Genomic DNA, 23,777 nt, shown 5'->3' on the forward strand with positions numbered 1-23,777 from the left:
CAAAATTATAGCTGGAGTAGACAGGCCTCCCCTCCCTTCCCCTGCAGAGTGGCACAGGCAAGACCTGAATGTGTGTGCAGAAAGGGAAGGCCCCTAACCTCCCCAAATCCCAAGCTAGTCAGAGGAGCTAGCTGGCAGGTGCCACAATAGTATTCACAAGTGGCTGCTTCTCTCCTCTTCCCTTCCTCCACTTTCCTTCTGCTTCCCAAGGGTGGGGGACACTTCAGAGTGAGTACCTTAGGGGATGGTCAAACTTCCCAAGGAAACCTGTTTGTGTTTTGATTTGGTTTAGTCCTGAGCAGACACCAGGCCTCAGAGAAGACAAAAATTAGAAAGGCATCAGGTTGGCCAAAGAATTGGTCCGTCCCCCACCCACTGCCCAGCCTATATGAGGGTTGGTGGTCACAGGCTCCACTCCCTGAATGGATGAGAGACAATGGATGACTTAAAGAGAGCCTTGCTGGTGTCAGGTTCCTCTTTCTTGGGGCAGCCAATGGAATCCAAAGTCCTCTGGTGCCCCTGAGTCTTCCCTCATTTTAAAGAGGAGGTGGCATTTGGAGGGGAGATGGATGGGCTGGTCAGTGGACCACCTTTTCCAGCACCTGGAGGAGGCAGGTGGAACAGATGAACCAACTATCTTGGACCCGGGCTCCCTAGAAAGGATGAGAGATAGACTTTATGTTTCCTATGTCAGGCTAGGAGACTTGCTTCAAATGTCCTATGTCCCAAGAGCACATGAGGAGCTAAGCACAATCAACAGGAAGAATAGTTGAGGGATTCACTCACAGGCCAGGGGAAGCCAATACAGGGTGGAGGGACAGCCTCTCCTGGAGCCATGGGAGAGTATCACACAGTCTTAGGCACTTTGAGGCCAGCAGAGTCAGCAGGTCTCATACAGCCCCCCAAACCCTTCAGCTGCCACTCCAGACCACTGACCAGTGACCATTCACAGGGATGCCACAGGGGTAGAATTACTTCAAACTTCTTGTTTGGAAGAGAAATAACAAAAATGCTAAATTGTCTGCCTCCTGTGTTGAGCTGAGTGGGACAGCTATGTCAGAGTGGTTTTCAGCTTCTCCTTTTGTCTTGCTTTTGAGTAATGTTTACAGCCCGCCTCTGTCTTTTGTTTGGGTGTTTGCTTTTTTTTTTTTTTTTTGAGACAAAGTTTCTCTTTGAAACAGTCCTGGAAATCACTTTGTAGACAGGGCTGGCCTTGAACTCACAGGGATCCATCTGCCTCTGCCTCCCTAGTGCTGGGATTAAAGGCGTGAGCCACCTATACCGGGTTCTGTCTGTCTTTTATAAAGATCCCAACTCTAGTTCAAACCTTTGCATTACCTCAGGTCACGGAAAAGAAATATTTCATTAGTTTATAATAAGAAACAATATAATAAAAGTAATAAAAACATTGCAGAGAACCTAACTCTAGTTTACTGCTTGCAACAATAAGATTCTGTTAATACCTAACTTCACTGGTGCTTAAAATTACATCTGCACTTATAGAAGTTAGATATTACATGAATGTGGCCAAAAGGGGAGGTGCTGTACAGCCAGCCCCACCCAGAGATTGGGCAATCATACAGGAAGCAATGGGCGGAGAAGAGGCGGGACCCACAGTGGGTATTTAAGGTAATGTAAGACGAGGGCTGTGGTACAGTCATGATCTCCCGTCCTGTGTCAGTCTCCAGTCTGGGTCGTTGTTTGCAATTGTATCTGCTGATGCAGGTGAGTTACGCCGCCGCCGTCACGTGGCTCAGAACTGCAACCCCAGTTCTGGCACCCGGACTCTGGGCTGCAGGGGAAAGCTACCGCTGCCTGTGAACAGGTCTCGGGCTGTGTGCCACCCCGGGATCAGTCCCGGCACTGCCTACCAGCATCTTGAGAAGGTCGCCTACTCTTAACGCGGTCAGAAGTCGGGAGGTGGGGTGCGGACTTGGGGCAGAGGCAGGGAAGTGACTAAGTGCACAGCCTAGAGAAGGGTGTCCCTGATGCGCAGACATGCCGGTTCGCCACTCTGCCTTTTCACTGAAAAGCGGCCAAACGCGCGCGAATTGCTTCGGGCGAATTGCTTCGCCAGGGCTTTGGGCTTTTCTTTCTTTCTTTCTTTCTTTCTTTCTTTCTTTCTTTCTTTCTTTCTTTCTTTCTTTCTTTTTTTTTTTTGGAGGGGGGGTGGCTTTTCTTTTCTTCCTGGCCTGCGGGCGCGCCCACAGGTGCAGATGTAGGCTCGTGCACGAGTTTAGTCATCTGTTTGTCGGGTGGGTCCCGCCAGGCTTGTCCAGAAATATGCTAACTACTACTAAAGGAGCTAGCCTGTAGATGGAATGTCTCTGCCTACTGCCTTTCGTGGGCCTTCCTGATCTCTGTCCTAAAACTGCTCATTGTCTCTTTAATAATGAAGTACAGTTAAATTTAAGTTAGTGGCCAGCCTGGGTTTACATATCGAACTCCAAGCCAGCCAGAGCCACACACAGTAAGACTCTGAAAATCAATCAATCAAACAAACAAACAAAAATGGATAACCCTATAAATGGCCTTTTGGTTATAGCCAACTTAATTTTATGTCCATCTTTTCTCATGAGAGTTCTCTTAAGCCTGGTTTGGTGTCACACATCAGTAACCTCAGCACTCAGGAGGCAAAGACAGGAGGATTGCCACAATTTTGAGTTCAGTCTGGTCTCTGAAAGAATATTCCAACCCAGCAGAGGTTACATTGTGATATACTGTCTTCAAAACCAAAAGAGCCGGGTGGTGATGGCACATGCCTTTAATCCCAATACTGGAGAGGCCAAGGCAGGCATATTTTTTAGTTCAAGGCCAGCCTGGTCAACAGAGTGAGTTCCAGGACAGCCACAGTCAAAACTACACAAAGAAATCCTATCAAGCAGAAAAAGATTTTATGTTTTATAAACCGTTAGGATATAACGTTTGTGCAACACATTTAGATCTTTAGTTTCAACACCAACAAAAAAATAATCCTTAGGTTGTTCTAAGATAGTATTTGAGTAGTCAGAGACCATTTGCATACAATCGGCACTTTAAAATCAATGGTGCTGGACGATGGTGGTGGTGCATGCTTTCAATCCCTCCCAACACTCTGGAGGCAGAGGCAGGTGGATCTCTGTGAGTTTGAAGTCAGCCTGGTCTACAAAGCAAGTTCCCGGACAGGCTCCAAAGCTAGAAAGAGAAACGGTGTCTTGTGGGAAAAAAATCACTGGGGGCTGGGCTGGAGAAGTACTTTGTTGGTTAAAAGTACTTCTTAGCTGACTGGGACTCCCTTGGCGACAACCAATCCAGCGAGGAGCTAACACTGACACTCTATTTGACCCTCCCAGGGATCTTCTCCACAGGCTGCCCGCGAATGTTCAACAACCTTTACTCAGAGGTGACTCATAGTAGTTTGAGAATAACTACAGGATGAACTTCCCCACGAGGGGCGGGACCCCTGCTTCTCATGGTGTGACTCTTAACTTCGAAAGCTTCTCTGCTCCCCCGGGCTAGGGCTCTGGAGCTCCACTCCTGCTGAGGCATTTCCAGAGAAGTCTTGGCTCTGCATCTTTTATTCCAGAAATCCCCAGAAACAATGTTGTAAAGTAAAAGTGATGATTGATTCAAATACGGTCACAAACAAAAAGGTACTTCAAAGAAAGATTGAAGATGAGCAGTGTGTAGTGTTGCACACCTTTAACTCCAGCACTGGGGAGACAGACAGGAAGATTTCTGTCAGTCTGATGCCAGCCTAGTCTATATAGTGAGTTCTAGAACAGTCAGAGCAGTGTAGTGAGACTCTGTCTTGTAAAAGTCAAAAATAAAAATAAGCCGGGTGGTGGTGGCACACTCTTTTAATCCCAGCACTTGAGAAGCAGAGGCAGGAGGATCTCTGTGAGTTCCAGACCAGCCTGGTCTACAAGAGCTAATTCCAGGACAGCCTCCAAAGCCACAGAGAAACCCTGTCTCAAAAAAACAGAAATAAATAAATAAATGAAAATAATGGACTGAAGATAACATCTCTTTAAAGAATACAAAACACAGACTATCCTCAAAGAGTATTGAAAATAAAGATTTTTTTTGAGATAGGGTTTTCCAGGAACTCTCTCGGTAAACCAGGCTGGCCATGAACTCACAGAGATCTGCCTGCTTCTTCCTCTGGAAAGCTGGGATTAAAGGCTTATGCCACCTCCACTGGGTTGAAAATAAAGATATCTCAACAAATCCAGTCTGACCTGTGGTCATTGTCCTTCCTAAAAGAAAGTATAGAGGAACAGGCAAATATTCAGTTCTTGCAAGGCAGGGGAAAATAGTGGGTATTGCCTTCAGGGCATTGATGAAGTCAGGTACAATAGATGATGGTGAAGATGGCACCAAATGAAGGTAATGAAGCTAGTGACCCTAAAAAGACTCCTGCCTGTAGGGAGAGATTTTATGTATCCGTAGCACTAACCACTCCTATGCGGGTGTGTTCACGTGTACGTAGAATGTACCGGGGATAAATAGAGCTAGAGAGAGGTGAATCATTCTCTTTGGGTTTCGGTTTCCACCTGGAGGGCAGCATGGGGATCTTTGGTTCTTGGCTTTCTTGGCTTTTCAAGTAAGTGATTTCTCTTTCAGTAAAATATCATAGGACATCCATATCTTGTATAGTTTAATATTTCTGCATTACCTGCCTGTTGAGTTGGTGGCAGAATTCCTGACAAAATAAATAAGTGGGCCAAGACTTCACCAGAAGGCAAAAAGAAAACTCGTCAGATGATCCTAATCTACGCACCAGGAAATCCCGCAGCCAAGGAGTTTCTCTTGCTCGCTGAAGAAACCATGCTGAAGGAGGGAGCTCGGAACCAGAGAAAGTTGAAGATTGTGGGGTGGATGCTAGCAGTTGTGAGATGAATGAGCAGAGAGCAGTAGGGATGTGAGATAGGACAGCTCACATTAGCTGAGTCCTAAGGGCTGCTGCTGTGCAGAATTTTCCAGAGTGTGTGCATCCAAATGCAGACATAAAGAAGAGGGCCTAGGCTTAGTGATTTCTTTGATGCAGAGTTCGAGTGATCTGTATTCTTAGTTTGAGCCCCTTATGTTTAGTGCAGGAAGTAGGGAGGTGAGAGATTGTGCTGGGAACAAACCAACTGTTCTACAAGCGTTATTTAATCTCACAACCCTAAGTAGTAAGTATGTTACTATCCCCATTTTACAGATGAGAAAAGTGAGATGTGACAAAGGTAAACAGTTTTTCTAGTGTGAGTCACCTATTACTTTATAGTCTCTGGATTTGCCTGTGTGATATGGCTCCACGGATATTGTCCTTTCAATCCCCTATCACTGGCCACTACACCAAGCCTTTCTGTTGTTGTTTGTTTGTTTTTCGAGACAGGATTTCTTTGTGTAATAGCCCTAGCTGTCCTGGAACTAGCTCTTTAGACCAGGCTAACCCAGAACTCACAGTGATCTATTGTGCACCATTCTCCAGACAGTGTCAGGCTCCAGCCTTCTACAGCATAGCATCAGATAGTCCCTGCCCTGCTGCCTGTATGCTTTCCACAATAAGTTGCCCCTTGTCCTTTTCCAGCTACAGTTAACTAGTATGACAGAACCACTCTCCGGACAGAGCAAGAACTTCTTCAGCTGCGACACTGATGAGCATTTGTCTGGGAGCCACTGCTGCAAGAACTGTAGTGCAGGTGAGCTCTGCGATGGAACCCAGTGCCAGAGTGTAGGCATGAGTGGCCTTTGAAGCACACCAGAGGCTGTACAGGATGAGGAGGGTGTGGGCCAGGGAGCTCAACTCAGCCGCTGCCTACTCACTCACATTCTAGGAAGTGCCTCCTAACCCAGGTACACAGACTCCCCCCCCCCAAGGAGCCTCTGTGTGTTCAGGAGAGTTAACTGGTGTGACTACTTCTACCAAGGCCTCACTAGTGGAAGGTCACCTATCCAACCTATCCATCCTCCAAGGCATTAGCTGTGGTACCCAGCCGAGAGGAAAGTTCAGCAAAGGGAGCTGGGAGGTTTAATATCACCTACCTTTACTTTCGACAGGCGCCAGGAGCCCCGCCACCTTCACTCAGTGGGATCTTGGCAGGACAGCTCACCACACCATGGTTCATAGGGTCTTTATGACTCATGAAGACACACATAGTAGGCTGCAGATACTTGGGGTAGCCTAAGGCCCTAGTCTGTCAACACAAATGGAGCAGAAATCACACCATACCATGGTGAGTGAAAGGGGCTCTTAGCAGGCCCCTCCCATGGGACTCCCAAGCCCACTGAGGTAAAGCTGTCCTGGACCCATGTCCCACCAATCCCCTGCTCTGTCACCCTGGAAAAATCATTTAGTTTCCTGTTCCCTAGGCTCCTGTGCATAGCAAGGAGTCCTTGAAAAGTCCAGTTCCCAGCTGTTGAGAAAACTGAGCAATTTTGTGTTAAATGTAGGCAGAACCATGTGTGGCCAGAGTGAAGCTACTTACACCTATAAGCCTCAGTTTCCCCCCTCCCCAACCCACCGCTTCCCGCAGCCTTGGGGCAGAGCAGAGCAGAGCAGGGGGGCTCCTCTGGAGACAGAGCACAGATGAGTGCTAAAGGTGTACACCAGCCCTTCCCAGTCAGTGTCAGCCTGTCCCCTGCCACCTCCTGACATTCCTTCAGCAGAAGGTCATCCCGTAATACCAGTAGACAGTTAGTTTTGAAGTCAATGTAGCACAGAGTGGCAGGCACGACAGGGACACTGTACTCTGTCCATCAAACTGGCCACTCATGTCAGCCTCAATCCCAAAATTTAGGGCTTGGCTTTAACATTCTTTGTTATGGTCACTCACTTTCCCATTTCAAGTTGGTTTGTTTCCAAAAAGAAAACAGGGCTGACTCAGCAGCTAAGAGAGCTTGTTGCTCTGGCAGGGGACCCAAGTTTGGTTCCCAATACCAATATCAGGCATTTCACAACCACATAAGATTCCAGTGCCAGAGGAGCTGATTCCCTCTTTACTCTCTATGGACACCTACACATGCTTGTACACACACACACACACACACACACTAAAAAAATATTAAAAATAGCAACAACCATCAATTGCCTAAATGAAAAATTATTGGTCCAAACAGATACAAGAGCCAAACACCAAGACTCCGCCAACTGTCCACCAGGCTTGACTCGATTCAGGCCTAGCCAAGACCTGACTGACACTGCCACAGCCCATCCAGGGCACCTTTGACCCCATCATGTCTCAGTCTCACTCCACTAGTCTCTCTTCTCCAGCGGACTCTGCATGTCTGTTGTCTGGTCATGTCTGAAGCCCATTCTACTCACCACTGGTTCTCTGAGAGGGTCAGATATCCACAGGAAGGAATGCAGTTCAGGGAGCCAGCTGCCCTTACAGATCCTCAAGCAGTTTGTGGCAGCCCAAAGATTATAGAACTTGTGCTAAAGACCCACCTAGAGCAACACAGTCCTTACCCATGTGTGCCTGGAGCAAGCTGATTCCTGTCTGCCCTATCCACAGGTGAGTTTGTCCAGGAGTCCTGCACAACCCCCCACACCCTAGGACAATGTGAGAAGTGTCACCCAGGGACATTCACAGAGGCTAGTAATGGCCTACAGTTTTGCATACCTTGCTCCAGCTGTGGAAGAGGTAAGTGTGTGACCGAGCAGAGACTGGACTAGGAATGACATTCACTGTCTATCTGTGAAAACTGGCGATAGAATCAGAAACACGTTAGTCCAGCACTAGGATGGAGTAGCCATGACTGATGGATGCCAGGATGCAACTGGAGAGTCCCCACTAAAATTTGTTTCTTACCACTGGGCATGGTTGTACAACATTTAACCCTAGCACACAGGAGGCAGAAGCAGCTGATCTCTGAGTTCAAGGCCAGCCTGTTAACATAGTGAGTTCCAGGGCAGCAAAGGCTACACAGTAAGGCCCTGTCTCAAAACCAAACCAAACCAAAGATTATTCCTTATGAGTGAGAGGGACTCAGAGTAAGAACAAGTTCAGAAAAATCACAATCACAATGATAGTCTTCTGCCAATGATTATTTTCTCCTAATTGTCAGTTGAATGCAGAACCTAGTAAAACACATGCAGGAATGAGAAAAATCACCCCTTCCATGTGTGCAAATTCCCAAACATATAGAAGACCTTAAAGAGCAGAGCAGCAGGCGTGTGGATCTGGGGAAGCAGCTGAGAGAAGAGGGACACGCCTGCAGAGTCACTGGGAGGATACGGAAATCTATGTCATAAAATTAGTTTCCCAAAAACTTTAAGCAGGTGCATTTGCTTTTACTCCCGGAACTCTTTCTGGAAGCAGATCTCTGTGAATTCAAGACCAGGCTGGCCTACATAGTGAGTTTAAAGACAGTAACAGCTATATAGTGAGAATCTGAAAGAAACAAAACAAACAAACTTGAAGCGATTGCTACGGCAGCGGAGGCAGCTCAGTGAGGGTGCTTGCCTGGTATGCAGAAGACCTGTGTTCCCCGGCTATGGGAAAAAAAATCTTTTTTGTGTGTGCATGCATTGTGTATGTGTACACACTCCCGTCACTGAGTCATATTAACCTAAATAACAAACACCACAATATCCCATGTGTCAGCACTGTCATACATGTCTCGTAAGCGTGAATATGGAAGCAAGCTGATTATGGTGGCACGCGTCTCTGATCCCAGTTCTAGGGAGGCAGAGAGATGAAAAAAGGTCACTGCAGTGTGTGGCCGACCTGATCTATGTTGTGAGTTCTAGGCCAGGCAGGACTACATAGAGAAATATTATCTTAAACAGACAAGCAAACAAAAAGCCAGAACCACGTTCCACAGTCACAGATTGTGAAAGTGCTGTGAGACATCTACAGAGAGTAGGGCTGAGAGTCCTCCCTGCCTGTGCCCACTGCTGTACTCCTAGAATGGACACTGCCTAGCTTCAGAGCACTGTGAGGTGACACAGGTAGGTTAAATGTCTGTAGTGCACTGAACTATAGACACAAGGTTTAAATGGAGCACCCCAAGTGGGAAAGCCGTTTTCTTTCATAAGCCATTGAGTCAGTCTCAATTAAGACAGGTGCATACCTAGAGCCCATGGACCCGCCAGGGGTCTGGACACACGATCACTAGGAGCTCCTCAGCAAAGAATGGGATAATTAAATAAGGCAATGTCAGAGATGTCTGAAGGAGATGGTGGTCTTGGGGTGGGAGTGGGGGATCTTGTGGGGCAGCAGTAGGCATACAAACCAGGACCACCTGGGATGGAGGCCTCAGGGTAGTTTGATGCTGTTGTACAGGATGCTGAACAATGAATCTCCCAAGCCATCATCTACCTCAAGTCTGGATGTTACCCGGAGGCCTGAGGGTGTGAATGTTCATAGCAGTACTGTTTAGTGTTTGGTACATCTGTGATGGCTGGTAAAGCTCATACTGGGACACACCGTTCCCCTCAAGTGGTGGTGGGGTCAGTGTGCACATTTAAGGTGGGACACAGTGTTCCCTTCAGGTGATGGTGGGGTCTATGTGCACATTTGAGATGCTCACCTTGACCTAACCCTGCTTTCCCTGGATTGCAGATCAAGAACCAGTGGCCAACTGCTCTGCCACCAGTGACCAGAAATGCCGGTGCCGAATGGGTCTTTTCTATTCTGATGCTGATTCCACTGAATTCTGTCGCCGGTGCACCAAGTAAGGACACTGTGTCATGGGTCTGTGGTGGCTTTATGCATTGTTTTGAGTAGCATTTTATGTCCAGAGAAAGGGACAGTCTTTGTCATACCTTCTCGGTGGGTACTTTGGGCTGGGGACTCTGTGGCCTGGGTGGTGCAGGACTTATTGCTAGCCGTCTCCAAGGCTAATGTCCCTTGAGAGAAAGTAGATATCACTTGCCAAAGGACTCGGTTTTTCTGAGTGACATCTTCCAGGATTCTTCAGTGTATCAGGCTTTGGGAGTGCTAGGGAAACCTTCATTCATTCCCAGGAAGGCAGGTCTGGGGTAAACTGACTTAGGTTAAAATGACTTAGAGCAGGGTTTTAGGAAATTCTGTAGGTTTCACCCTCAATAAGTTGGCAGTCACTCCAGTCAGATGGAGTTGTTGTTGCATCTTCAAACCACTAGGGGTGCCAGCACAAGCCACAGTCCTGGAGCATGTGCTGGTGACTCCGAACTTGAGTCCTCACTCCAAGGCCAAAGAGGCTATGGACATCAGTAGAGAAGGGAACTGTAAATTTTGTGTATTTAGTGAGAATCATGCGATACTGTCTGAGATGCCACAGATGTCACCAGTGGGGCTGGTGACAACTGTGTGGCCAGAGCCCTGTTTCAGATCTTGGATCATGATACAGCCTGACAGTGATTTGGAGCTGGCATCAAGCCCTTCCGGGCATCTTCTGCTGCTGACTGTCAGGAAGAACTGAGGGTATCTCTTTGCAGGTGTCCCCAGGGAGTCCCTGTCCTCCAGAGATGCAACTCCACAGCAAACACAGTGTGCGGTCAGGCTGACACAAGTAAGAAAGATTTATTTTTGGTCTCTGTGACTATCTTCTTATTGAATGAAAATTTACACCCCACAGCACTAACTGCTTCAAAGTAGACATCAAAATAGCATTGAATACCAGCACTCCATCTGTTGCAAAATACGTGTTCTCTGAAAGGAATCTCTGTCTCTGTAAGACCCTGACCCTCCCAGACCAATCTGCGTTAGTGGCCTGACCTGTCCAGATTGTCCACAGAGGTAGAGTCACCAGGTATAGCTTCTGTACCTGGGTCCCTGAGCATCATGTTTTCTTGTAAAATATTTTATGTGTATGGATGTTTTGCTGCATGTGTGTCTGTTAATGGAATTTGTAAATAATTCTTTACAGTAAGTAGATGCTTAAGCTGAACATTCAGTAGGGAAAAGGCAGCCTCTTCAACAGATAATGCTGGCAAAAGAACATACATGTGTGAAAGAATGAAGCTGGACCCTTATTTAACAATGTGTGCAAAAATTAGGGCTTGACTGAAGCTCAGTGGCAGAGCGTTTTCCCTAGCATGCATGAAGCCCTAAATTCAATCTCCAGTACTCCAAAAACTACAGTAAAATCAGCTAGGGCACACCAACCCTGGTCCGTAGTTGCAGCACTGTGCACCTGTGGGTGTCAACAGCCCACAGGTGGGAGCAGCCCAGGGTCCGCAGGTAGATGAATGAGCTAACAAATACAGCCTGTATGTTCAATGGAATAGCATCCACTCTTGAAAAGGGCAGACGTTCTGACACAGTAGTATAATAAGCCTGAAAGACTGTGTGCTGTGCTAAGTGAAATAAGCCTGGCCCTAAGGGCAAGTGTTGCTGTCCTCCTGTGCGGTCCTGGAGCAACAAAATGACAGGTGAAACAGAGAACATTGGGGACCACAGTCTGGGGACAAGGCTGGGAAGTTAGTGTCCACTGGGGCAGAGGTCAGTGAGGGAAGATGAGGAAGTTCTAGACTGGTGTGGAGACAGCTGCACAGCCATGTAAAAACACCTCAGATTAATCAGCCGTGTTCTGAAAGTGGGTGAGATATTAAGTTTCATGTGATATGTTTCACCAAATTGTATAACAGTCAGACTCTTAGGAACGAGGATGTTGTCTTCCTTGTTGGAACACAAGGCCAGCCCCTTCTCAGGAGTGCCAATGTGGTGGTCTTCCTTCTTGCCTGCGTTAGTCTGCTTTACATCACTGCGATAAAGTGCTGGCCAAAAACAGCTTAATGAGGAAAGGACATATTGCATTTGCTTACAGCTTCTAGTCCATCGTAGAAGGATGAGGCAGGAACCGAAGCAGAGTCTGAAGAAATGCGGCTTGCTCCTCGTGGCTTTCTCAGTTTGCTTTCTTAGACTGCTCAGGAGTGGCGCTGCCCACAGTGGGCTCCTCTCTTGATTAGCAATGAAGAAAATGCCCCACAGACTTGCCTACAGGCAGTCTGATATAGGCATTTTCTCATCTGAGGTTCCCTCTTCCCAGGTCACCCTAACTTGGCCTGTTCATCAGGCCTCTCCCATGCCAGGAAGAAGAATGTTGGCTTCTCCATTTGTCCATAGACTGCAGGGGGGAAAAAGTCTGTTCTTGACTTGACCAAAATATTTCTTGATTTTCCCACTTTTAGATCACAGAAACCGGCTGTATCTACTAATTAGTCTTTCAACCTTGTTTGTTATTGCCATTGTCTGCTGTTACCTGCGAAAAGTAAGGCCCTGTAGGAGTCTTTGCTGTACGAAGTTCTCTGGTGAAGTCTCTCCTTGGGAACAAGTGACAGCTTAACTGAAGGGAAGTCCTGCAAGTCCGGCTCCAAAAGAAGCTCAGAACGGACGGCTACCCATGGTGCCTGTGAGAATACCAAAGAGCATGCTGGCCTCCAGGCCCACTCAGTACCTGTGACTCTTCTCGGCTCTTCTCCCCCCGCACCTTCCCTGAACCTCTCCAGCTCATGGGCTCCCTTCCCCCAGTCTCTCATTCCTATATAACCCCGCTGTTTCAGCCTTGTGCCTTCTTAGCTCTCCCCATCTTGGCATTCTCTTGCCCCTTCTTTCTTGGTCCTTTCTTATCTTCCTCTTTCTCTCCCCACTCCTCACCCCTTCTCATGGCCCAGTTCAGTCTGCTGGCCATGTTTGGTTTGCTACTTCTTCTGTCTGCTCTGGCTCTTCCAGAAGCATCTAGCTGTAATTTCCCTCATATCTACAATAACAGCTTTCTCCCAACCGTAACTGGAATGGATATGTCCTTACTCTATGTGCCTGGTGCCCGAAACCCAGGAAGAACATTTATAATCCCCTTCTGTTGGGAACTATAAAAATGACTTCATTTCATCTTGACTTAATATCAGAGAGTTCAAAACTGTTCTTACTCTCCCCAGGTTAAAGTCATAAAACCTAAATGTCTAAGATGTGGCTACTGTAGGATGCTTGATCTTGGTTGTAGATGTCTTATCTAAATAACAAGAGAAGACTTGGCCTGAGGTATGGTTACTCTTAACCCTTAAGGCCAGGTAGCAAGAAATTTAGTCTAAGGTGGAAAATTAAGAAAGAAGGCCTGTTTATTCCTTGTATCTTGACAAAGAAGTCTTCAGCCATGTTTCGCTTTTTGGTTGGGGTATTTAAGAATGTTGAAGAATAAGCTTAGGGCATTCAGTATTGTCCTCCTGACTCTTACCTGTGTCTCTATCTTTTATCTTTTCCTTAGCATCTTTATCTGCCGTTTCTCAATCCACACTCCCCTTCTCAGGCACGAACACAGAGTAATACAGACTGATTCCATAACGTGACGCTACTGCAGATGGCTACTACACCCTTCCAAGGGTCTCAGCCTCCCCTAACTAAACCAACTTTCCTAAGACATGTGTGTATGGATCATTTGTTTCTACTGGCTCCTGCCACCCTCCATAATTGGCTTAAATTTTAGGGTTTACCCCCAGTCACTTCTACCTGCCCTAACCATTTGTCTCTCCTTGCCTGCTCAGTAAGTTTCTTCTCAGTGGCTCTGGCTCCTGGGGCCTGCTATGCCCTCTTGTGTACTGAACCCATGGCCATCTCACTGCTAAGAGGGTTGCTCCTCTTTCTCTGTCTCTCCTAGTCCCCCTCTTCAGCTGCTTTCTTCCCCACCTGCTCCACCAACTCCTCTCTCCTCCTCTACTGGGTAAGTGTCTCCCTGGAGCTGTCTGCTTTGTCCATTATTACTGTGAAAGCCACACCAGTGTGCCAGGAAGCATCCTCTCACCCTCCAGGGTCCCCATCACTTAGACAGAGATGCCTCTCCTTTGACTTGGGATATTTCTCTCTGGCGGTCTCTGTCCCCTTGGGGCTGCCCTGGATTGAAATTCTTGTCACCAGGACACTTACACTTCTCTCTTCTGCCCTTGTCCCTTCTATCTCTCAGCTCCCTCCAGGAAGTCCTGCAGCTTCCTTATGCCCTCTTGGTCTCCAGGGTATTGGAACCCTCCTTCAGTTGGAGTTACTGTTTGTGGACCCTGTCCTCCTCTCCTCTTCAGAGCTGTCTGCTCTGCCTCCCCTTTGCGACCTCCTGGACCTGTACAGTAATGGAATACTTCCTGGATGGAGTTCTTCCTTTGGACCCTGTCTCTATCTCAGATTCCTCTTGGAACCTTCCCACGGTGGAATTCCTGTCTCCAACCCTTTCTCTTTTCCTCCTTGGACTCAGAAATTCCATTAAAGCCTCATTGTCTTACTACAAATGGCTTGGCCTCAGTACAGGTCAATGGCCAAAGCCAGCACACTTGATTTCTAAAACCTCTCATGTGGTAACAACTCTGCCACTGCACAAACAAATGATCCCAACTCTCTTATATCTCAACTTTCTCTGCTCTACACTTCCCAACTCTCTTTTATCAAATTTTTCCTACTTTTCACCTTTAAAGATCTTTTATCTCTATGATTTCTTTGTTCTCTGCTCTCAAAGAAATTCTCCTAAGACCATTGTGTAAACTCCGTCACAGAAGTTGTAAGTTCAGTAGGTATGGTTAAAATTTTTCAAAATCTGTAATAAAAGGTTAAAACATAACAAAAGGCCGATTGTCTAAAAGTCTATGCACAGGAAATCTTAATTTGCTACAGCATTTTATATATGATATTCAACTCTTGTTGAGAAAAACAGATCTGCTATAGCATACTCTATCTGAATATGTAATTTGAATTCAACTCTTATGTAGGAAAATAGATGTTTTTAAATAGCACCTATGGCTGAGTGGTGGTGGTACACACTTTTAATCCCAGCACTTGGGAGGCAGGTGAATCTCTGAGTTCAAGGCCAGTCTGAACTACATAGCCAGGGCTACACAGGTCTTGAAAAACCAAAACAAAAAGCCCTGGACTTGCTGAAAACTGATGTAAGCTAGATGTTTCTGACAGAATTTCCAACCTGAGCCCTTGGCTTGAACCAGCATTTCCAGACTACTCCAAAGCAGCCTGCTCTTCCTAGCCCCAGGTGGTCCCAAAGAACCTGGGCAGGAGTGAAATAGATGTTTGCCAGCTTTCACTCCTCTCCATCCCTGGCATTTGACCAGCATTCCAACCTTCCTGGGCCCTGACAATGACACCCTAATTTCAGCTAAAAAGCAGTCACAGTAGAGATGGCAGTGTCCCTTGTCATCAACAAAAACAGCTGAAATGTTGGGGCTAAAAGGAAGTCAGGACAAATGGCTACCCATGGTGCCTATGAGCATACCGAAGAGCTGGCCTCCAGGTCCACCAGCACCTCGCTTTTCAACCCTTCTCACCTCACCGCCAACCCTGAACTTCTGCAGCTCACGGGCTTTCCTTCCTCCAGTTTCTCATTCCAGCATACTGAGGCAAAGCCCCTACTATTGTTTTAAAGATTAATTTATTTATTTTGCATACAGTGTTCTATCTGCAGGCCAGAAGAGAGAGGCATATTTTATAGATGTTTGTGAGCTATCATGTGGTTGCTGGGATTTGAACTCTGGACTCTGGAAGAGGAGCCAGTGATCTTAACCACTGAGCCATTTCTCCAGTCCTAAGCCCCAACTATTAACGTGATGTCTCTTATGAAATTCTGAAGTTTCCAACACATTTCCTATCAATAATTTATTAATTTCTTCGTTTCCTTTTGCTAATGGCCCAGGCGACCCAATATGAGATCGAATATAGGTAATAAAAAGTGGGCAATTTCTTTCTTGGATTGCCTGCTGTAATTGTACAAACAATAAAGCTAATTCTGAATTATCATAAATAAGTTCAGCAGTTTCTAAATACAGTGCAACCCTTTCTGCATATTGAGAATCAGTAATTATATTAAGAGATTCATTAAAGTCTAACAAAACAATTAGAATGGCATAGCCATACAACTCTGATTTTTTAACTGAATCATATGGACTTTGGTTTACTTTACTGATGCTTCCTGCTTTATAACAGCCATCCCTTATTTATTTGTATCAGTATAAAATGTAAGAACCCCAGCTGGGCATTGGTGGAATACACCTTTAATCCCAGCACTCAGGAGGCAGAGGCAGGTGGATCTCTGTGAGTTCGAGGCCAGCCTGGTCTACGGAGCGAGTTCCAGGACAGCCTCCAAAACAATACAGAGAAACCCTGTCTTGAAAAAACAAAAAAACAAAACAAAACAAAAAAACACATAAGAGCCCCAGAAATAGGTGCCCTTTTCACTATATGGGGACGAATTTGTTCCGTTCTTTTTATAAACTGAATCCACTTACTTTTTGGATATTTGTTTTTCATTTCTCCTAAGAAATTCTTACAAGCTCTTTGCCTATAAAGGCTAAGAGACCTGCTCCATCCCCTACCCAGGGTCCCAAAGGTAGATTGTTTCTCAGGAGTGAAGGAGGGGCCTAAAAGATTTCTATAGTAACTTCACACACAATCCAAGGGTCATGTTCTTTATTTCGTGTGCTCTTTATTGTTCTGTTTCTAGTCTAATAATCCTGTCCTACTTCTAACTTCTCAATGTTTCTTCTTCCAGCTTCTTCCTCTCTAGTCTAGTCTCCTTTTCTCCTATTGTTCTGCTGTGCTGCAAAACTTCCCAACTAATATACACTTACAACCAACAATTCTCCAGCCCTAGCCAGGTGCAGGACTGGAGTTCTTCAGGGTCATAGAAACAGATAAAAGTTTTACACAAAATAGTAACAGTCAGTCAGTCTTTCTCTATGGCTCAAGGTGGGAGTGGTTAAACCTCCAAGAACTTCCAAAGGAAAAAAGGGGGTTAATTAAGAGAGAGGCGAAATCATTAAGGAAATCTAAGAGGGGAATACCTATACTTCGATATTTTCTTAAATGTGACTAGGAAAATAAGCTAAATGATAATGTAGGGTTAGCTTGAGCCAGCACTTCCCTATCTGCTGGCAGAGTGAATCCCAGACACTCTTGTTCTCTATCTCTCTGAGAGCTAGGGCTCAACAACTTCAGACATGCAGTAATTCTTGTTCTAAGCATCTGTGAATGTCTCAATTGGGGTCTCTTTGCCGGGACACTAACACCAACTGTCTGCCAAGGAAGATAACTGCAAGGGGGCAGACTTCTAAGTTTATACAAAGACCTGGTTGAGAGAGTAAGGGTACTGAATGTGATTACTGTCTTGCCAGAATCACGAATCGCTGAGGTGAGTCATCTAGTATACCAACACATAATGGAAAATGTACCCAGTAATTGATTAATGCACTGCTGGGATTCATGGGATGAATCCCACCATAGAAAGGGAGCGCTATGGCTTCACAGGAAATTTACAGTAAGGACAGTGACTGTTGATAGCAAATAGTCCCACTGTCATGTGTGTGGGCCTCCTCCAATGATCCCAGTGGGTTAGCGCCATGATTTTTGTCAGTTGAGCTCTCACAGCATAAGTCTGTGGTCTGTAGCATTTACCAATCATCATTAACCACCCACAATTGCATAATTTCAGTATTGCATATGGTACCACAATCTCAGCTGGATTCAGACCTGACAATTGACAAAGTCTTTATTCTTCCTTTTAAAATTAGTTCAGAAACTTCTTCTATATAGGTCTTTAATTTTTTACTCTGTTTGTGAACTAGGAAAATCCATTCTAAAATATTATCCTCCTTTTGCATAATGAGTCCAGTAGGGGAATGATTGGAAGGTAAAATGACTAAAATACTTCCAGTTGTGAGATCCAATTGATCCACATAGGCATTGGGAAATTTTTGTTTTATCTGGGCTAATTCCCTGTCAGCCACAGCTGCTGACTGTCTTTGAATGTTTAAATCTGAGTCACCTTGCAAAATTTGAAACAATTTGCTCATTTCTTGGGTAGACAATCCAAAGGTAGGCTGCAACCAGTTAATATAATCTAATAATTTTTGAAAATCATTAAGAGTGTGCAACTGATCTCTTTTAATCTATACCTTTAGTGACTGAAATTTCTGTTTATTCAAGTTAAATCCTAGATAACTAAGAGAATCCCCTCATTATTTTTAGGAGAAATTTATAATCCCCAACAGGGTAAAAATTTCTGTACCACATTAAATATATTTTTTTGGTATTTACAAGACAGGTTTCTCTGTATTGTTTTGGAGGCTGTCGGTCCAGCCTGGCCTCGAACCCACGGAGATCTGCCTGCCTCTGCCTCCCGAGTGGTTCTGGGATTAAAGGCGTGCGCCACCACCACCCGGCTTAAATATTTTTTCTAAGGTATCTGTATCAGAAGCAGCCAATAAAATGTTACCCATATAATGATATATAATAAGTCAAGCAAACTTTTATGTACCACTTCCAGTGTTTTCATTTACAAAATATTGACACAAAGTTGTGCTATTTAGCATTCCTGGTGGGAGGACATTCCAATGGTATCTCTTTACTGGGTGAGCATTGTTAACAGTAGGAACTATAAAAGTAAATTTTTCTCTGTCTTGTACTTATAAAGGAGTAGTAAAGAAGCAATCCTGCAAATTGATAACTATAATAGGTCAGTCTTTAGGTAATAAAGAAGGTAAAGGAATCCCAAGCTGTAAAGTTTCCACAGGTCGAATTATCTTATTAATAGTTCTTAGGTCAATTAACAGTCTCCATTTTCAAGATTTCTTTTTTTTTAATACAGGAGAATTTCAAGTACTAATAGTTTCCTCAATGATCTTAGCATCTAACTGTTCTTTTACTAGTTGTTTAAGAACCTGCAACTTCTCTTTAGTTAAGGGACACTGTTTCACCTATATGGGCTTTAATGTTCTTTTCTGTTCTTCAGATCCTATGCATTTAATCCATTTCACATTTTGCTTTATATTAGATAATATTCCAGTTCCTGAAAATTGAATAGAAACTTCTTGTAAAGGCCAGTTGGGATTCTATGGTTCTTGAGAGATTATAGATACATCAGCTTTGTAAGCCTGAAATCTCAATACCATTTATTTGCAATTTTAGCTTTGGCCTCTCATCATTAATAACAGTTTGCCAAAATACATTCTTTTTAGTACTTCCAAAACCTACTGTCCTACCCTACATACTGGAGTTGCTTTACCTTTAAAACATGGGAACAGTAACAATTGAGCAACTCCAGTTTCTACCTGTATAGTCCTTTTTACATATGCCACCTATATCTCTATAGGATTTTAAGAACTAACTTTAGTCAATACTCAGGGAGTATTTTTATAAAACCTTAAAAAGAGGATCCTTTTTTATAAATCCCAAGTAACATGTTAATGCTGTTATGGTGGCAGCTTCACCCTGGCCTCTGGAATCTGTATACCCACAGAGTCTGGGATGTTATGGTGGAAGTTCCACCCAAGCTCCCTTCCCCCGTCTCCCTCTAAGCCCTGCTGCATCTCAGAAAGCCCGCCAAATGATGACCCCTCCCCCCAGAGATGCTCAAGACCACTCCCACAGGGTATTTAAACTGCCTCCCAGAAAATAGACTTGTGTTTTTTTGGGGGGGTTGTTTGTTTTTTGTTTTTTCGAGACAGGGTTTCTCTGTGTTGTTTTGGAACCTGTCCTGGAACCCGCTCTGTAGACCAGGCTGGTTTCGAACTCACAGAGATCCACCTGCTCCTGAGTGCTGGGATTAAAGGCGTGCACCACTAACGCCTGGCTAAGATTTCCTTTTTTAATTCCCTTTCTTATTCTTTGTCTCAGGAGCCATTCTATTTCTATCTTTAAAAATTATGCAGTTACCACTTTTACTTTTGACAAGCATTTTAGTGACTGCACCTTTTGTTGCTCCTGAGATGAGGAGTTTAAATTCCCTATAGCCCTGTCAATCCTGGAGTCCTCTTACCCCAAGAGTGAACTTCCTCCAGGTCTCAAAGTGTCCAGAATCCGCTGTTCTTCTTCAAGCCTGCCATTGAGCCACCAAAGGTTGTGTGATGGGTGTGGGTTTGTGCAGGTCCATGGAAGAAGACACAGCTCACTTTAAGGATGATTTTAGCCTCTCCAGCTGCAGGGGGATTCAGCCTCTAGAGAACTGAGACACCCTCCCTTTGCCAAGGACATTTCTTATACCTATAGTAAGTTGACTTCCATTCTCACTTAAGCTCCCAAAGGGACTACAACAAATGCAAATTATCAATTAAGGAATATCTCAGTGTCCCGGGTTTTTCCCAACCAAGTTTTGCATAGGCTTTGTACCCTTGGGAAACTCTCAGACATGCTTCTCCTATGTTAAACAAAACATGCTGAAGACAAAGGGCCCACATTCCATGAGCCAGCTGCAGATGTGAAGGAGTTCTTTCTACAGCATGGGCCAGTTGAAGAAAGAAGACACTACAAGATGAAATTTTAAGGCCTATGTGGTAGCAGAAAGGTTTAGCTTCTCTGATGGACTGAACCCCTAACAGCTGTACAAAGGCACTACGTAACATTGATCCTTATTGATAGTTACACAAAGTTGATTTTTTGGTAAAGTATTTCCTTATACCAAGGACCCTAATCTAATTTACATGTCTTACTAAAGGAAGAGCATCACGTGCTCCCATGACTTTAGTCCTCTATTGTCTATCATTTGCAATACACAATAATCCAAGAGCTTCAGGTGTGCCAGAGACAGCTTGTGACATACTTCTGGCAACAAGGCCACACCTACTTCAACAAGGCCACACTTCCTAATAGGACCACTCCCTATGATCTTATGGGAGACAATTACATTCAAATTACCACAGATGGACATTAGACATTCACTGGTTGCTGGCATCTCTCAACAGGGTTTTCACAACATGTAGGGCTGTTATAGTTAGAGACTGTCCCAACATGAGCTTGTCAGCTTCTCTTACAAGAATGTGATAGCTTCAATAGCTCTGAAACACAGGGGCCATCCAGAAGCTACAGGATCCAGTCTCTTTGAGATGTAAAGTATCAACCTTTTCCAGGGACTCAGAGTCTGAGACAAATCTCGGCAATGCCCTTTCTTTTATGGAAGTAAAGAAAAGGGCTTAAAGATATCAGGGACAGTGAAAGTGGGAGCCTGTACCAGGGCCTCTTTTAAGTTCTTGAAGGCCTGTTCATGTTCCTCAGTCCATTCCAAAAGAGTGTTGCCCCCAGCTGTGGCAGAGTACAAGGGTTTGGCAATTTCAGCAAACCCAGAGACCCAAAGATGGCAATATCCAACAGCTCCCAGAAATTTCATAATGTGTTTCTTGATGGTTGGAGTTGGGATTTGCATTATGGCTGGTATGTGGACTTGGAACAACAGTCTTTTCTCTTCTCTCAGCTCATATCCCAAGTAGATAACCTGGAGCTAGAAAATTTGGGCTTTCGCTTTAGAAACTCTATAGCCTAACTGGGCTAGAGTTTCTAAAAGGACTCCGGTGGCTCTCAAACAGTCCTCCTCATCTTTAGCAGCCAATAATAAATTATCTACATAGTCACATGTGAAGATAGTCTGACTTAAATTTGACAGAGAGATGGAGAAGAATGGATCTTTTAAGTTCTAAACAGTGTAAACTCTATGCTCTGATGGTAATAAACTGAGCAAAAGTGTAGAGATTTGGAACAGTTGTTGTAAATGGATTCCACCCTCTTGCTAAGGTCCCTGAAGTCCTGTACTGGTCTACAGTCTATAGTCCCAGGCTTTTGAACAGGCAACAAGAAGGTAATTCAGGCTGACTGGCAAGGAATAAGTATGCCTTCTTCAAAAGGGTGTCTGATATTAATCTTAATCCCTTCCCTGGCTTCTAAACTAATGGGTACTGCTTGACTGGAATGAGCGTTACCTCAGATGTTAGGTGTACTATGATGGTGGCACATGTTTTGCCAAGCCAGGAGGATTGTTGTCTGCCCAAACTGTAGGAACTTCCTGGATCAACAACTTTTTCCATTGCCCTTCCAGAGAATGGATTGGATTTTGGAGGAGCAGGTATTCCTCATTTCTTGGGCAGGTGTTGTGGTCCGGTCTGTATTAGCCCCACACTGCAGGGGCCACCTATTCCAGACTGATGTCTTTAGGGCTGCAATAGGAACCAGTCAAACAACCCTGGGTCCGACCCTGATTGAAGGAGTGTGGACACGGAAAGGCCTAGCTACCCAAGGTGTTAATGATGAGACAGAGACATCTAGTCATAACAGAAGGGCTCCCAGTTAGTACTGAAGGTCACAGTTTATTGTTCCATCATCTTAAGTAACCATCTAAAAGTGAGGGCAATGGCAAAAGACATCCATTATCATGTATAAAAGGCTCATAGCAAATATTTCTTTTAATCCTAGAGACACTCCTAAGTAGTATATACTCAAGCCCTCAGGCACCCCACACCAGAACGTCTCACTAGCAGAACTTGTGGCTGTGTGAAACATACTTTCAAAATATTACACGGGCGCTGACAGGCAAGTAATGGTTAAAGCCTTGCAACCTAGAAAAGTCCTATGAGAATGATATTGTTGCCTGGAGTTTGTTCAGGATGTCCTGTCTCAGTAGAGGATAGGGACATTCAAAAATAACAGTAAAAGAATGAGTCACAGTTCCTTGTCGTAGGTTAACCTTCCAGTCAATGATCCATTTGTATCTTTTTGTTAACCCCTGTTAACCCTGTACTTCATTGTTTGGTTGTAAGGGATCATAGGATCTCCTGTAATACTGAATGTGTAGTCCCTGTGTCCATCAGAAAATTTACAGGCTGGTCCCTGTCCTAGTTATGGTTTCTATTGCTGTGAAGAGACACCATGACCACAGCATCTCTTATAAAGGAAAACATTTAATTGAGGTGGCAGCTGACAGTTTCAGAAATTTAGTTCATTATCATCATGGTGGGGAGCTTGGCAACATGCAGGCAGACATGGTGCTGGAAAAGGAGCTGGTACATGTTGGTATGCAGGCAACAGGAGTGGTCTCTCTCTCTTTGGGCATGACTTAAGCATATATGAGACCTCAACGCTTGCCTCCATAGTGGAGCAATAAGGAAATGCAGAAAAATCTCAAAAAGCATCATGTAGTCACCATGTGACTAGGGAGGGTAAAGGTATTCTCAAAAACAAGTCAAAGTCATGGGTTTGGAGCACGTTAGCCTCCAGGAAACAGACTTAACAACAACCACCCACCACTTACAGTAAATGGGAACTTATTTGTAACAATACAGTGTAATGGGTCCTGTCTTCAAAGTGGAGTTAGGCAGGTTCCTCGTTATCTGTCCCTGGGCTACAGGCTACAGGGATTATTGTTTTGTAGATCTCCTCTGATGTAATTTTCCTCTCTTTAAAAACGATAGGAGGTTGTAACTCAATATTGTTTTCTGTGTCTAGTTTGCTGCTGATACTGTATCTGCACCTAACACTCTGTGTAAGCCGTTGCTAGTCTCTGCACCATTTATGCAGTGCTGCTTTGCCAAATAAAATTAAAAGCAAAAGAAAAAAATTTAAAACATAACTTTAGCCTTCACATTTGAACCCCTAATGGGATTGGTTTTTACTTTTTCTTTTTTTTTAATTTGTTCGTTTTTTGTTTTTCAAGACAGGGTTTCTCTGTAGCTTTGGAGCCTGTCCTAGAACTTGCTCTGTAGACTAGGCTGGCCTTGAACTCACAGAGATTCACCTGCCTCTGCCTTCTGAGTGCTGGGATTAAAGGCAAACGCCACCACAGCCCGGTCCCGATAGGACTGTATTTTGACCAAAACCACCCATGTTTGGGGTTTATCAAGACAGATTTGATGGAGCTGGAGAAATGTCCCTGAGCTCTGTCCCTAGCTCTCTGGTCAGTCATCAGGTTGAAAAGCAGCTGTTTGTCTGGGATGGCTGAGGACTAACCATTGTCTCCACACAAGGGATGTTCCTGGGAGGCTAGATTCTGGAAGTTACTGGTAATGCTGCTGGCCGAGTTCAATTCCAGTAACTTCTTGTGACTCTGGACCACATGACTTCCTGGCAGCCACTGCATCT

At 44.8% G+C, this 23,777-nt stretch overlaps 1 protein-coding gene across 2 annotated transcripts; it reads left to right on the plus strand.

Annotated features, from left to right (window-relative positions):
- Window positions 1-1,610: 1,610 nt before the first annotated feature.
- On the plus strand, window positions 1,611-14,496 carry LOC101822968 (tumor necrosis factor receptor superfamily member 22). 2 transcript variants are annotated; one of them, XM_013124906.3, is made up of 6 exons: window positions 1,611-1,725; window positions 5,558-5,669; window positions 7,485-7,613; window positions 9,537-9,648; window positions 10,394-10,467; window positions 12,089-14,496. In XM_013124906.3, exons 1-6 carry the CDS (start codon window positions 1,660-1,662, stop codon window positions 12,241-12,243), a joined length of 648 nt encoding a protein of 215 aa, XP_012980360.2. In that variant the 5' UTR covers window positions 1,611-1,659; the 3' UTR covers window positions 12,244-14,496. The 2 variants fall into 2 exon arrangements, with proteins under 2 accessions (XP_012980360.2, XP_021083074.2); XM_021227415.2 differs by lacking the exon at window positions 7,485-7,613.
- The last annotated feature ends 9,281 nt before the right edge of the window (window positions 14,497-23,777 follow it).

Source organism: Mesocricetus auratus, unplaced genomic scaffold (genome assembly GCF_017639785.1).
Source record: "Mesocricetus auratus isolate SY011 unplaced genomic scaffold, BCM_Maur_2.0 Super-Scaffold_4256, whole genome shotgun sequence".
NCBI lineage: Eukaryota > Metazoa > Chordata > Mammalia > Rodentia > Cricetidae > Mesocricetus > Mesocricetus auratus.